This window comes from Chelmon rostratus, chromosome 2, assembly GCF_017976325.1.
Source record: "Chelmon rostratus isolate fCheRos1 chromosome 2, fCheRos1.pri, whole genome shotgun sequence".
NCBI classification, from domain to species: Eukaryota; Metazoa; Chordata; class Actinopteri; order Chaetodontiformes; family Chaetodontidae; genus Chelmon; species Chelmon rostratus.
In genome coordinates, this window is record NC_055659.1 from 5,615,561 (window position 1) to 5,630,260 (window position 14,700).

Here is a 14,700-nt window from a genome sequence, read left to right on the forward strand (position 1 = left end):
AGGGAGGTTATCTCAAAATCGCATTTTGAGCAAGCTTTTCTGCCTTCTAATAAGCAAGATACTGTGTACAAGAGGTTGATTTTAGACCTTCGCAGTCAGTCACTCTTTCCCTGGGTGACTGTAATTGTCTGTAATTCTAATTTGCTGAGTTTCGTTGCATATTTGAATTGCCATTTTGTGGTTGAGGGTGGTTATCAAATGGCATTTTGTTTGTTTTTGTTATTTTTTTGTCCAAGACACAGCAAGCCAATTAAAAAAAAAAACAGTGGCAAACTAGACTGATAAAATTGCCATATGTCTTCTGTGTTCAAAGTTTAACTTTAACACATCGCAGACCACAGTCATCATGCTTGTAGATGTCTATTTCAGGAGGTCCAGAAAGACGGATCACGCCCCCCTCCGCATGAACGGAGAAGTGGTGGAGCATGTGGACAACATCATGTTCCTGGGCCTCCACATCACTGATCTCTCTTGGTCCATGAACACCTCTCACCTGGTGAAGAAGGCACAACAAAGGCTCTTCTTCCTCAGGAAACTGAAACAGGGCCACAATTGAAAGCATCCTCTGCCTCAATGTGACAGTGTGGTATGGCAGCTGCACGGCACAGGAGAGGAAACAACTGGCAGGGGTGGTTAAAACTGCACAGGGCATCGTGGGCTGCCCCCTTCCTGACCTAGACTCTATATATGAAGGCCGGGTCAGGAAGAGGGCAAGATCCATCACCACAGACCCCAGCCACCCGGGCCACAGACTGTTTGTACCGCTTCCATCAGGAAAGCGGTACAGGAACATCCGCACCACCACTAAGACTGAGGGACAACTTCTTCCACAGAGTTGTCAGAGCTATCACCCCCAGCAGCCCCTCACTGGAGTGAGAGACTGTGAGAACTGTGAACCACTGCACACTGCACTTTACACCTCCACCTCCACCTTCACCTGCACCTTCTGTGTACTTAACATTTAAGCACACACACACTTTTATTGTTTACTGTTTATATACATTTTAGTATATTTCAGCTGCTGTCTGTAGATTTCACTGGTATATTTTATTGTCTATTGTTTATTGTTTAGTATATTTTTGTCTTACTATATTTTTATTTCTGGTATTTTTTTTAATTGCATTTAGGAATATTTTTATTGCGTGTTGGTTTATTTTATTCTAGTAGCTTAATTTTATTTTATAATCTTTCTTATCTTTCTTATTATCTTGTTTCTAACATGGGGGTTGTAATGCAAATTTCATTGACATGTCATGCTCAATGACAATAAAGAATCTTGAATCTTGAATGAGAGGACATAACCAGTCAATAGTCTGTATTCCTAAAGCAAAAAAAACAAAAACAAAAACAAAAACACAGGAGATCACAGGCAGTAGTCGACCAGAGTCAGTCTGGATCTGTCTGTAGTGAAGAGAAACTCACCAGTTCTGAGAGGCTCCTTCTCATGAGACAGAGAGATATAATCCCCCATCTGAGGAGAAAACAGTGAGACATTCAGGATACTGCAGATTGAGCACAGCAATTCATTACCTACCTTACCACAAAGTAAGATATGGTCAGGAAGGTTATAGGCCATGTGCTCACGGATTTCCTAATTATATGTTGGGTTAGAACTCAAATACCTTGTTTTGACTCTAGTAATCTTTTAACAATGTTGACAATACTTTTCAGACAGTTTTGTGTTTGTTTGTTTGTTTTGTTTTGTTTTGTTTTGTTTTGGGGTTTTTTTTTGCTTTTGCTTCACTTCCAGACTGTAGAACCACAACCTCATAATAGCATAAAAGGTCAAACGATTTAGGAAACGAGCGACTCGTGCAGTGCTTTTATTTTGAAACTCCCAACCGGATGTCACGCATGCCACGTTGCCTGACTTGACGCTGTTCGGCTGGACAGGAAATCAAACAATGAATACAGATTTGAACGATCCTACGTGTCATTCCCAGAGTTTCAGTGATTCAGAAATCTGCCGGAGACTTTTGGTAAACAAATCCCTGTAAGTTTTCATCCTCTTTCTTCACTTTCACACAGACGGAAGACAGGAGCGTAATTGCACCTAGTTAGCAACATCTTGTAGTTAGGTGCTGTGAATTAAGTCAGGAGTACGTTAGCTAGCTTAGCTAACGTGAGTTAGCTCCAATCACTGTAAGTTTATTTGTGTCAGAGTTCAAAACATGACGACAGTCTGTTTTTATCTCAGCGCTCATAACTTAGACTTAAGCGTGTTCACATACTTAAATTGTCGCAATTTCATGTTAGAGAAAGTAATGTTGCTCTGTCACTGTGTTGCTAAAATGGCTAAGTTAGCTGCTGGAAATAGCACCTGATTTAGTCTGTGTTTGTGACTGTGTAGTATCGTTTTATCTCCTGTGTATGTTGCTGTTGTATTCACACTATTACGTTACAGAAACTAAAATAAGCCATGTACAGTAATATGAGAGTACAGCCAGACTTTTGAATGAATGAACCCTTGTGATCTGAGGCGATATGCCGGAGAGTTATAGTAGCCTTTAGTAGCTCCATCGCGAGAAATTTGTCTTGGGCATCGACACAATATATACTATGACCGACAACCCGTTCAACAGGTTGAACAACCGGTTCATTAGGCAGACACGGTTTCTGTCTCTCATGGGATTACCTGCTTGTTTATTTAGCCGATCGTTAGAGTTCTGGTGAGGAGCTGTTGTAAAAGTTATACAGAAGCAAATACAACGAAACCGTTCAAACCGTATCGTGTTTCTGAAACCACATTCAGACTCCTCATCATTACACAATGAAGTTCAAGGTTCAGGCTTTACAACGTGCAAATCTGTCTCTGACCCACACAAGGATGCAAGTGACAAGTGAGCAGTCGTTTTTGGTGACCGACTTTGTTTAGGTGGTCTCAGTAGCGCCTCTCTCAGGCCAAAATATGAACTTTGGTCACAACAGAGTGAGGAGCCAACTTCACTGATTAAAGGAAAAAGTCGAACAAATAAGTGGAGAAACTTAACTGTCATGCTCTCTAAAGAATAAACCCTTTCATTTTTAATGACAAAACGTCCTCTATCATCACCATCAGGAGAAAAAACAAATGCCAAATACCGAGGTGTTATTTTATATGAAAATAAAAAGTATTGGAAAGTAGCAATGTAACTGATAAAATTATTATTTTTTTAGTTCATGAGCCTTGACTACTGGTAAGTCTGAGCAAATACAGAAATGATACACCTGTTTGTTCTGTGCAAACTGTGTCTTGCAGCTTGTAATGTAACATTTGAGCCTGTAGAGACTGTTAGCGGGAGTCCAGACTTTGAGTGTGATGAATATGTTCTTTTCAGAGTCATAAAAATCAGCTTGATTTGAAAGTTACTTGAAGTTGATAATCTATCACAGAAACCAGCATGTCATATGTGATGTTAACTATCATTGCTTTGAAAACCATCAACTTTCGTCACCGTGACTATCCTCTCTCACGTTCAGGCTGCTAGCTGTCTCATCATTGATGAGCTGTGGTCACCTTGGTAACAGTTGCTAACGGCAGAGGCATGAAGGCTTTGATCCTGGTCGGGGGCTACGGGACGCGGCTGCGACCGCTCACTCTGAGCGTCCCTAAACCGCTGGTGGATTTCTGCAACAAACCCATCCTGCTGCACCAGGTGGAGGCACTGGTCAAGGTACGGAGGAGGTGGGGTTCAGTTAGCGTGAACCCTGCTGCTTTCCCGTCTGCTTCAGTTTTGTGAGACTACCACTGGGCGTCGCCAAAGTCAGAAGTTTTCAAATCTGACAGACAGGGGCTTTAATGTCACTGTTCTCTATGTGTGTTTGTGTTTGTGCCCATGCGTGCGTGCAGGCCGGTGTGGATCATGTGATTCTGGCGGTGAGCTACATGTCGGAGTTGCTGGAGAGAGAGATGAGAGTCCAGGAGCAGAGAGTACGTACAACAAACCATCGCACTGACACACCATTACAGCTGTGATACTCATCAGCATACACAACACACACTTGATGTTTTAATGGTGTACAGGACCAAAGCAGTGGGTCAAACCATTCATTTTCCACTGCTTCCCTGAAGAGTCAGTTCACACAAATGACACAAAGCCCAGCAGGTTGGCAAAGGTCATAACCAGAACCGGAAGGCAGGCCAACATAAGCAAGCAAATACAATAAGGAGCAGGCAGGAATCCAAAGTTCAGTAATTAGGCAAACACGGAAGTCAGGCAGGAAAAACACGTTCTAGATGCAGGTAACAGATAAACAACATAAAAGTTCAGAGGCTTAAGAGTCAAGAGATAACATTCATGGTACTGACTGAACAAGCTGGTAAGGAACAAAGGAAGTAGACCAGTCATGTGGTGAGTGGCTGATGATGGAATGAGCGCTGGAAGTCCAGGAAAAAACAGAGCAGAGGGAAGTGAGAACAGGTGTATGGTTGGGTGGGGCAGTCAGGTGATGAGGAAAGGGGAGAAAGTGTGAGGGCATCTGGTGGATAAGTGGAGAATTGCCCTGAAGGGGAGGGACCGGGAAACTGTGTGAAACATCAATAAAACTTGAACTTGAACTCTGGGAAATTGTGCTAAACATTTTTCACTGTTTTCTACAGTGTTCATTTTTTAAAGGAAAATCAACAGCTTAATCAACAACGTAGACAAACAGTAATTGCACTCCTGAAGTGGTTAACGCTGTGTGTTGGTGTCAAGCATACAATGTTAAAGGATTTTTATTATACTCGAGATTTTTATAGACTCTGATGTACTGATTATTGTGCTCAGTGTTCAGTATCCTAAATGTCTCTCTGTTTTCTCTTAGCTCGGGATTCGTATCTCTCTGTCTCATGAGAAGGAGCCTCTGGGAACTGGTGAGTTTCTCTTCACTACAGACAAACAGGAAACTGTCTCTACCACAAGTGAAATTAAATATTGCAAAGTAATAATCTGGATGATCTTCTGTCACAGGGTTATTATATGCAATGTTTTGTTGGATATTCAATGGCCACAGCAGAAAAACGACTAGCTTTTTACTAAGTTGAGCTCATCCAGTACATTATTTACTTGACAAATAAAGCTATTTCATCACATTGATGCAAAAGAACTGTATATTATGGTCCTGCTACATTATCCGAGATGTCATAATACAGTCAGAGATGCTATAAAGATACCACAGCATGAACAGTGTAGTGAGTAAATCAGAATCTCTTCTCACCATATATATCATATATGGTGAAGGAAGTCTGGGCACATCCAGTCATTTAGGTGTCTTCAGTGAACTTGTGGAGATGATTTATGGGGCTGTAATTACTTGACAACGGACAAATGGAAATGTGGGTCTTTGGATTTTATTGTTTTGCATTATTTGGCCACATGGAAATGTGTAAATGTAAAATAAAAGAGGCCCAGGGATCGACCTTAAGTTAACTCCACCCAACATGTTGGTCCTGCATTGATTTGCCTCCAGTCAGTTGAGGGGTTGGTGACATGGCCCTAAAATAATATCACAATATTTCAGGGTATTTCTACAGTAATGACACTCTTTATGACATGATAAAATACCCAGTGCATTTTGCCAGAGAAGTGGTGCTGTGTATTGTTGTGTAATACCCATTAGAGCCATAACTGAAAGCTTGATATAATGAATGAAAACTATACATGAATTGAAATGAAAATGTGTGTTTGTGTGCAGCTGGCCCCCTGGCGTTGGCTCGAGAGCTGCTGAACATCGACAACGAGCCGTTCTTCGTCCTCAACTCGGACGTCATCTGTGATTTTCCCTTCAAAGACCTGCTGCAGTTCCATCGCAACCACGGCAAGGAGGGAACCATCGTGGTGAGAGAGTCAGAGAGGGCAAAGTGTTTTTCCTGAGTTAATCTGTTCAGATGCAGCCTGGAGACCACTGCAGATTGACCGGTCATGTTTTGGTCATTTTGAGCGGTCCTAGATGAAAGTTGACTGTGAGAATCGGGTGAAAGGCAGGGGAGGAGAATTTTATCCTCAGTTTGGATTAAAAGGGACAGCGGGTAATTAACAGATAAAATGGCAAATATGGTGTGATTAAGGCCATGACTAAGTTTCTGTATTTTTATTTCTTTTTTTAAAGCACAGTCTTGATTTGCATTAATGTTTTTAGTTTTGTCCTGCTTCATCACAGTAAGTTTTAGTAAGTAAAACAGTAAAACTGACTATTCAAGGCTGCTGTGTGTGTGTTGTGTTGTGTTGTGTTGTGTGTGTGTGTGTGTGTGTGTGTGTGTGTGTGTTTAGGTAACACGGGTGGAGGAGCCCTCTAAGTACGGTGTGGTGGTGTTTGAGATGGACAGCGGCAGGATACATCGCTTTGTAGAGAAACCACAAGTCTTTGTCTCCAACAAGATCAACGCTGGCATGTACATCTTCAATCCCAGCATGCTTAGCCGCATCCAGGTAACACACACATACACACACTCTGCATCAAAAGTTTTAGATGAGGTAAATGTGCAGCAGGAGTTTCACCATAAAACTCCACAGAAGGTGCTCTTCAGTGAGCTCTTTGCTGTTCGCTAGCATTTAATTTTGTGTGTGTGCGTGTGTGTGTCTGTGTGTCCCCACAGCTGAGACCAACATCCATAGAGAAAGAGATATTTCCTGTCATGGCACAGGAGGGACAGCTGTACGCCATGGAGCTACAGGGTAAATATTCCCACTACTGCAATAACACCACATAAATCTAAAATACACTGATGTCTTTTATTCCACCTTTGTTTTCTCCTCCAAATGAGTTTTGTCGAACCTGTTCGTTTCAAACACGTCTTGTATTTGTTGACCTGTCTATGCTAAATATGAAGCTAACTGAGCACAGCAGACCATTAACTGCTCCGCTGGTTGGCACTGCTGCTGAACAAGATATTTTACACTTTGGCTTTTGTGAGTTTTAGAGGTGATGTTAGGCGCATTTTATCACCTTTGGACAGAGCCAGGCTAGCTGTTTCCCTCGGTCTCCTGTCTTTACGCTAAGCTAACTAAGCTGGCTGCTGGCAGTTGACTTCTATGTGGTGTGCAGACATGAAAGAAAATGAGTGTATTTCACAAAATGTCAAACCTTTCCTTTAAGTGATGTGACTGTGTTCCCAGTGATTTTCTTTATATCATAAACACAATGGTGACTTGATAATGGGATTTATCTTGGGAAGCTGACTTGTGTGCTTGTTCTGGTCTCACAGCTCACAGCTCTACCAGACGTAAGTGTTCGGGTTTTTCTTCACAGCCGAACTCATGTAGTCCTGGAGAGGAATCGCCTGTAGAGAAGCACCGATACCAACAGAACATGACGCCCGGCAGACGTCTTTTATCCACAAACAGCTGGATCCTGTTGTGTTCAGATAAAAATAATAGATCAGAACCAACTGTGATCAAAATCGGAATCTGGAATCGGTGCATTTCTAGATCCTCATCCCTCTCTGGGCTCCATCAGCTTTGTCTGTTATGCACAGTAGCAGAGCAGTCGAACCTCCCTCCCGTCCTGTAGTCCAGGCAGGCGGACTGGTCCGAGTCACGGACTCTGGTCCAGGTCCTAGTGGCTTTGTTTCCCTCATGCTCATCATGGCACAAAGAAACAGTCCATCAGCCTGGACTTTCTAGTTGTTCAAAGCTGGCTTCAAATGTATCTGGATCTGTTGTCAGAGCTACAAGTCCTCAGCTCAAACCTGCAGAGTTCAGAGTTCGCTATGTGGCAACTGTGCATCATGAGTATACATTTCATACAGTTTGAAATTTATTCATTTGTTTTTCATAATTTTGGTCAATTTGAAGACAAACGGCTAAACTCCATGTTTCAGCTAGCTTACACAGCTAAGTATTGATCACAACATTTCATTTCCTGGTTCCATTTGTACTTTTTGCATAGTTGTTATTTATAGTTCTTTTATCTAAAGAATGTTTTTTTATATATATATAATTTTCCAAAGCCCATACTGAGGTTTTAGATTGATTGTCTTACTTCCAGGCACCTCTTAAATTCCTTTCAGAGAGAGAGATCATTGCATTTCAATTTCAATTGGGAGCAAGAAAATATAAGAACTCTGCAGGTTGGCAGTAATGTGAAATGATCAGCGGACATTGACCTCCTGTCATGTGACCTCGTACTTCAGTACCTCACCTGTTGCAGATCACGAGGAAACTCCTGGTTTTGTGTCTTTGTTTCTGTGGTAACTAACTACTCTGTCTGTCTGTCTGCAGGTTTCTGGATGGACATCGGTCAACCTAAAGACTTCCTGACAGGGATGTGTATGTACCTTCAGTCGCTACGACAACATGCTCCTGAGAGGCTACACACGGGACCCGGTTTCTTAGGCAACGTTCTGGTGGTGAGTTCAGCTCATTGGTGCTATATGTCAAATAAGGGACTTCTCCGAATAATAATCCCCCGTCCTTGCTTTTCTTCTGCAGGACCCTACGGCGCAGATTGGGGAGAACTGCACCATCGGCCCGAACGTCACCATCGGTGCTGGCGTGGTTGTGGAGGACGGGGTGAGGATAAAACGCTGCACGGTGCTCAAGGGAGCACGGGTTCGATCGCACTCCTGGCTGGAGAGCTGCATCGTGGGCTGGAGCTCCTCTGTTGGTCAGTGGGTGAGTACAGGCAAAGATCATTACTGACAATGCAGAATTTCTTACATTATAACCAGAAGATATGCATCATGTGATAAAAATGTGTAGGATCTCCTGGAGGTTTTAGCATAAGTGTTTAAAAACATGAGAGAGGAATTCCACATTAAAAAAAACAAGAACCTGTAGACACACCTGCAAATGTTAAAGACGTACAAACGAAAAATGCTGCAGATCTCTGAAAACAGGTCCGTGACAGGACTGGGTCTCTGCAGACGCAGCAGCAGTGTGATGCACACACAGCATGAGTGGTTTACCATAAAAACATGTTGGAGATGTGTAGCTGTGGCTGATTTTTCCTGTACATTTTCTGCCTGCAATATTAAACAGCAATTATAGTGTAGAAAGCTACAGTCAGCAATAACACTGATGCACTGCTTATCTCAGTGATAAATGCAATGCATTTTTTTCATAAAAGCCTGTACATGACTTGCCTATTTACAGCTTTTATGAAACTAGGACTACTGAAATTTAGCAGAGCAGGTGTATGTTTGGTCCTCTCCTATTCTCTGTGCACATGCTGCCACATAACATCCCATTATGCTGATGACACATATCTGTATCTCTCTTTTAATCACAATAACTGGGTGTGTCAACATTTTCCAGAACTTAACAACAACAAAACAGGAACTGTTATGGATTTGAATTTAATCAGCTTGATCTGCTTGCTCAAACGCTATTTATCTAAAGAGCGTTTCCAGGTTAAGATTGCTGTCTGGTGTGATGATGACTTGTCTCTGGGTTCATCTGTGTCGTCAGGTCCGTATGGAGAATGTGACGGTGTTGGGGGAGGATGTGATCGTGAACGACGAGCTTTACCTGAATGGTGCCAACGTTCTGCCTCACAAATCCATCAACGAGTCTGTCCCAGAGCCGCGAATCATCATGTAGCACCGGGTGGAGCAGAAGAGCCCAGCGCTTTTTATACGAACTCCACAACACCCACACTGTGCCAGAGAGAGCGGGACAGAAGGATAGGAGGAGAGAAAAAAGAACAAAAGAAGGTTTTTTTTCTTTTTGTTTTTATTAATTTGGACTTGTTTTTAGCCCTGCTTGGCTGCACCGTCCATAAATCAGAAATGAAGAGCATATGATCTGTGAAAAAGCAGCCTGGCCCATCAGGAAGGTTTACACTTGTTAAACTTCTGCAAGTAAAACATCAAATGCTAATATCCTGAATGTGGCAGATGATCAATGTCTCACGTGGACACTGCTTTAATAGAGAAGAGGTGATGGATGGGGTGATGGGTCTGGGCTGGTTGTGTGTCAGATGGTGGAGGGACTAATGTGAAGTGTATTTAAGGGGGAGTGGGGTTAGAGAGCCATATGAAGACTGCTGTTTAGATTCACTATGCATTTACATTTCCTGGACAGCTACAGAGTATCAGCGAAAAGGCACTGAAGGATCATACTCCATCTACTGTAGCACAGACTGGAATCATGATTGACGACACTGAGATTTAAGAAATGCAGGAATGCAGTACTGATTCAAGTTAAAAGCTGCATTAACAGATTTTGGCCTCTTGGGGGCAGCACAACACAATGCTGTAAACATGTGACGTCACCATAAAGTTGTTATGGCAAATGCTTTTGCAGAGAGTTATTTACACATCCAGCCAACACAGAGGAACATCAACATCCTATCTTACCAAGTTTGTGTCCACTTGATGAGTTGAATGTAATTTGATCATTTTTTTATATAAAAATATTGATTAGTGCAGTTATAGATTAAATGTCGAGTATGTTTCATTGCCTTGGTAAACAACTTTTTCTGTTCTTTCTTTTTATCATGCAAACTGTGCACTTCAATGACAAACTGGTTACTGCTGAACAAAATGTTGCAGGCTTTTTATAACAAACTGCAGTTTATCATGTTTGCTTACAGATATTTCATTCAGAGGGTCAGGCCCCATCTGGGATATTCTATTTTGAAATAATGTGTTGTTTCAATATAATTTCACCATCTTGTTTAGTGTTACTTAAAGATTACCTAAACACCTCCTGAAGATCTGATTTCGCTGACCTCCAGTGGTTCAACTTTCAGTCAGAGAAGACAATAAAGCACTGCTTTTCAGCCTGCTGTTAAGTTGCTCTCTAGATATAACTATGATCTATTTTTCTGATTCAATCCTCAAACTGATGAACCCCAGACCAGGAACTACATACCAACAACCTTGTTTGATGGATGAAAAATGTAAAGTTTGTCCAAAGGGTGGTGCAAGGTCTCGCTGTTCCCTAAAATGAAAATATTTTTCCTCTACACGGTGGCCATTGTAGGACATTTCATAGTCAGCTCATCAGATGTGGCTCTGCTTTCATCCGTCTAAGCTGTACTTTGTCATCTCAGCTGTACATCAGTTACCTCTAGCTAGCATGTTAGCATGCAACAATTGCATTTTAACATGCTAATTTGATTGTATATTATTTAGCATGTTAGCTCACTAACATACTAATTTTACCATGTTCCCATCCCAGGGGTTCAATTCCTGGTAGTGTTACATCTGGCTTCATTGTGCAGTTAGCAACTTTACCGCAAGGTGTGCTGAAGCTCCAAAATCCAAAATTAGCATTCATCTCATGCTGAGGCTGTTGGGAAGTCAGTCTTTTAGAAGTATCCTGTCATGAACTGAAATGTTTGACAAGGCAAACTTTGTCTTGTTAGTGACACTAGATGTCAATAAAAGTCAGAGGATCACCAGTCAGTAGGATTCATCCTTTGGGGACCATTAATGGCTGAACCAGATTTCATGACAATCCTTCGGATAGTTGCTAAGAGATCTCACTCTTCACTGAAGTGTTGAGCCGACAGATGGACTAATGGTACCGAAAGTAACATCAGACATTATGAATTAGGTATATTAATTAAAGAGAGCCTGTTTAAGACAGATTTGATTGTCGTCCTTGTTGGAAAAATGAGCCATTTTAATGTTGAACAGGGACAATGTTACATCAGATGCCTGATACAGTAAAAAAAATGGTTAAATCTTTACAGCTGAAGGTTTCTGGAGCTTGTCACCACAGGTGTTTTGCAGTTAGTATTTAGAACACTGAACATGTTAAGACTTTGACTGTGTCTGAATGAATAAGTTGTCGATCCTTGTAATGAAGTCTTTTTAAAGAGAATAATATAATCTACTGAACACATTCACATCCCGTCTCTTTCTGTGTGTCACTCCGCTAAGTTTGCACCTGATCATCAGTTTACTGGTCATGGTTGGTTCTGCTCAGCCTGGAGGCATCTTTAGCTCTGGAGGAGAAAATAACCCTGATTATGTCACAGTGATGTCACCAGGGTTTGAGTTTGGAGACCACAAATGTAAAACAGAACGTCTGTGTTACAAACTGGAGGTGTCTGACAGATGTTAATGTTTACCAGGCAGAGAGGGTGTAATGAAAGGTGCTGTGAAGTTGCATTATGGGAAATTCAGTTTATTCAGCTTCAGCAATATTAAGGACTACAATTCAGGATGCTGCTTTGAGTACACCAGTTTTCTGTCTGTCTCTCAAGTGTGTGAAATAAATCACAATTAAAATCAATATTTGGTTTTAGGTGAACTTGGTATGTACAGTGGTGTGAATTTTTTCAAGTGGAACAGTATTTTTTAGAAAAAGCATCACCTTAAAAGTAATCTGTGTAGTCTTGTTGTGTTTATCTCTTTCAGTTTTTTCAGTTCAGTATTTTCTGTGATGGTTCATCCTGTCAAGGCTGAAAGGAATGACTCCAGTATGAAACCCTTCTTATATTCAACATGAAGTGCAGACAATCAAATCCTACTAAAACTTAAAGGTATTTCACCGCTGGAAAGACAAGTATTCTTGAAGTTGGTGCCACGAGACCAGAGAAAACAGAAAAAGAGCTGTTGTATTGCATGGTAGAAGGCAGAAAACTCACAACAACCAGAATGCATTGCACAGGAGCACAGCGCTCCCCCCTGGTTGGTGATGTGTTGCACGTTGGCCGCTGTTTGGTTTTGGCCCTTTTGACTTTGAAGCAATGACGGCCTGATCACAAACCTTTTCGGATTACAGCTAAATCGTACACTGAAATACAGCACCTAAAACATCTGAGCCGAGGAAAATGCAGGAAGGGAATCTTGATTCATTTACAAGGACGTTCATACTTGGCCTCAGGTGACTCTCGTCTGACAGTTTGATCTGAGTTAAGTGAGCCTCTGCTGTGATGTACTTGAACTTTATCTGTGACTGATGGGAAGACTGCTATTTTCCATTAAGGAAACACATCTCCCAGTATCCAGTTGGCATTCATCCCATCTTTTGAACAGACTCTTGTACCACACAGAGGCCCCTGGATTTGTTATCACTAACCTCAGCAGCTCAGCTGTGACTCTAAGAGTTAAATGTTGCTGAGGCCCACACACAAGGCAGGGTTTTCAGGAAGCTGCTGTTTCTTTCCACGTCTCACACTGGTCAGATTTCCAGACAGAATGAGCCCTGAAAGAGCAGATTCTGGTTCCAGAGTCACAGGAGTGTAGGAGACCATCTCCTTCATCTTGTTCCAGATGTTAAAGGCCAGGTTGCCCAGGTGTTTGGCCACGTCTATCAGAGCTCCTGAGACCAGCTGTGGATCATCCAGCAGGGGGCGCTGCTGGACTCTTTCCACTGCAGTCTTGTAGTTCTGCAGGAATGAGACGTCTTCAGCTCTCAGCTCCTCCTCTGTGGCTCTGATTGTGTCTGAAAGAGCTGCTATCTCTCTGCTCAGAGCCTCAATCTGTTCCTTTCTCATCTGACTCTTCTGCTCCTCTTCCTCCCTCAGAGCAGTGATCCTGGCCTCCTCTTCCTCTTGTAGAAACTGATGAAGCTTCTTAAACTGCTCATTAATCTGCCTCTCTGTGTGTTGAGCATGGGCTTTAATGTGTTCTGCTGTCTGATCACAGTTTCCTTTCACTTGTTCAAAGAGCTTCAGTTTCTCCTGTAAGGGCTTCAGGGCTTTGTGGAGCTCCTCTCTGTGATCCTGTGCAGCTTCATCTGCAGGTCTGAATCTGTGGTTGTTATGTATTCTTGAGACTCGACAGACTGCACACACTGGCTGCTGAGTTTCTCAGCGTGCAGACTGCAGAGAGCCTCAGATCCTGCTGAAGATCTCTGATCTCTCTTCAGTAAGAAGGACTCACACAGGTTCTTACCTCAGAAATCGCACAATGCCGAGTTGGTTTCTCTCGCCTATTTTTTGCAGACAGTCGTCACAGAAGCTGTGGCTACATGACAGAACAGCAGGGTCTCTAAAAATGTCATGGCACACAGGACAGGAGAGATCCTTCTCTGATTGAGAAAACATTTGTGTCTCAGTGAAGCTGGAAACACAGCAGGCGGACAGAGACATCAATCAGTCAAGAGAGTTACCTTCAGTCGTAGCTCCTCTAAAACTCCAGTTTATCATGGGGAGTCAGCAGGAGTCAAGTAAACCCGTACAAACAACATAAAGCTAAGAACATCATTTAGTTAGCTTGTAGGGGCAGTGCTATATGAACAAACAAATGACTGTCACAGCAACACACAACTGAAGGACATTATATAACAGGGATCCTTAATCTCCATGAAAGAATGGGGACTTGATGTGAACTAACGCGAGTAAGACTGTGAGTTCAACTGGTTCTTTGCTCTGTGGTTTCCTTCCTGATGGAAAATGTCTCTCTGTGGCTGCCTCTGTGCACTTAACTCAATACTGTTTTCTTGTCAAGGATTTTTTTGATATAGACAGTGATATATTATATTATTTTGCCATGTCTGACCTTTTTTTTTTTTAGCCCTCTTTGGTCCTGCTTTGCCCCTTTTAACCCTCTTGGCCAAGTGTTGTACCAAATGTGGCCCTGCCTGGCTCTGTTTTGCCCCGGTCTGTCCTCCTGGCTCTGTAAAGGTCTGTTCGCCCATGTTTGCTCTTCCTTGGTCCTGAATTTATGAATGCCGCTATAGCAAATGGATGGCCTGCCCTACTCTGCCTCTCCTGGTATTTTTACCCTAGCCCTAACCAATCATTACTCCTCACACCCAAGCCTAACCAACCCAAACAACAAAGGCAACAAGTATTAACCAATCAGAGGCATAATAGAGTGGTTCATCTGGTCTGCGTTTT

At 42.3% G+C, this 14,700-nt stretch overlaps 1 protein-coding gene and 1 pseudogene across 1 annotated transcript; one reads left to right on the forward strand and one right to left on the reverse strand.

Annotated features, from left to right (window-relative positions):
* Positions 1 to 1,892: 1,892 nt before the first annotated feature.
* On the forward strand, positions 1,893 to 12,101 carry gmppb (GDP-mannose pyrophosphorylase B). The gene is made up of 10 exons (XM_041950307.1): positions 1,893 to 1,993; positions 3,460 to 3,653; positions 3,830 to 3,910; positions 4,786 to 4,834; positions 5,656 to 5,798; positions 6,231 to 6,389; positions 6,557 to 6,635; positions 8,181 to 8,308; positions 8,391 to 8,573; positions 9,369 to 12,101. Exons 2-10 carry the CDS (start codon positions 3,525 to 3,527, stop codon positions 9,498 to 9,500), a joined length of 1,083 nt encoding a protein of 360 aa, XP_041806241.1. The 5' UTR covers positions 1,893 to 1,993; positions 3,460 to 3,524; the 3' UTR covers positions 9,501 to 12,101.
* Positions 12,102 to 12,963: 862 nt separating this feature from the next.
* Positions 12,964 to 13,905, reverse strand: LOC121612275 (annotated as a pseudogene).
* Between the last annotated feature and the right edge of the window lie 795 nt (positions 13,906 to 14,700).

Coding starts and splice junctions, on each gene's coding strand:
- gmppb (XM_041950307.1), top strand. CDS start 3,525: ATGAAGGCTTTGATCCTGGTCGGGGGCTACGGGACGCGGCTGCGACCG. Junction 3,911..4,785: donor TGAGAGTCCAGGAGCAGAGA/GTACGTACAACA, acceptor GTTTTCTCTTAG/CTCGGGATTCGTATCTCTCT. Junction 5,799..6,230: donor GCAAGGAGGGAACCATCGTG/GTGAGAGAGTCA, acceptor GTGTGTGTTTAG/GTAACACGGGTGGAGGAGCC.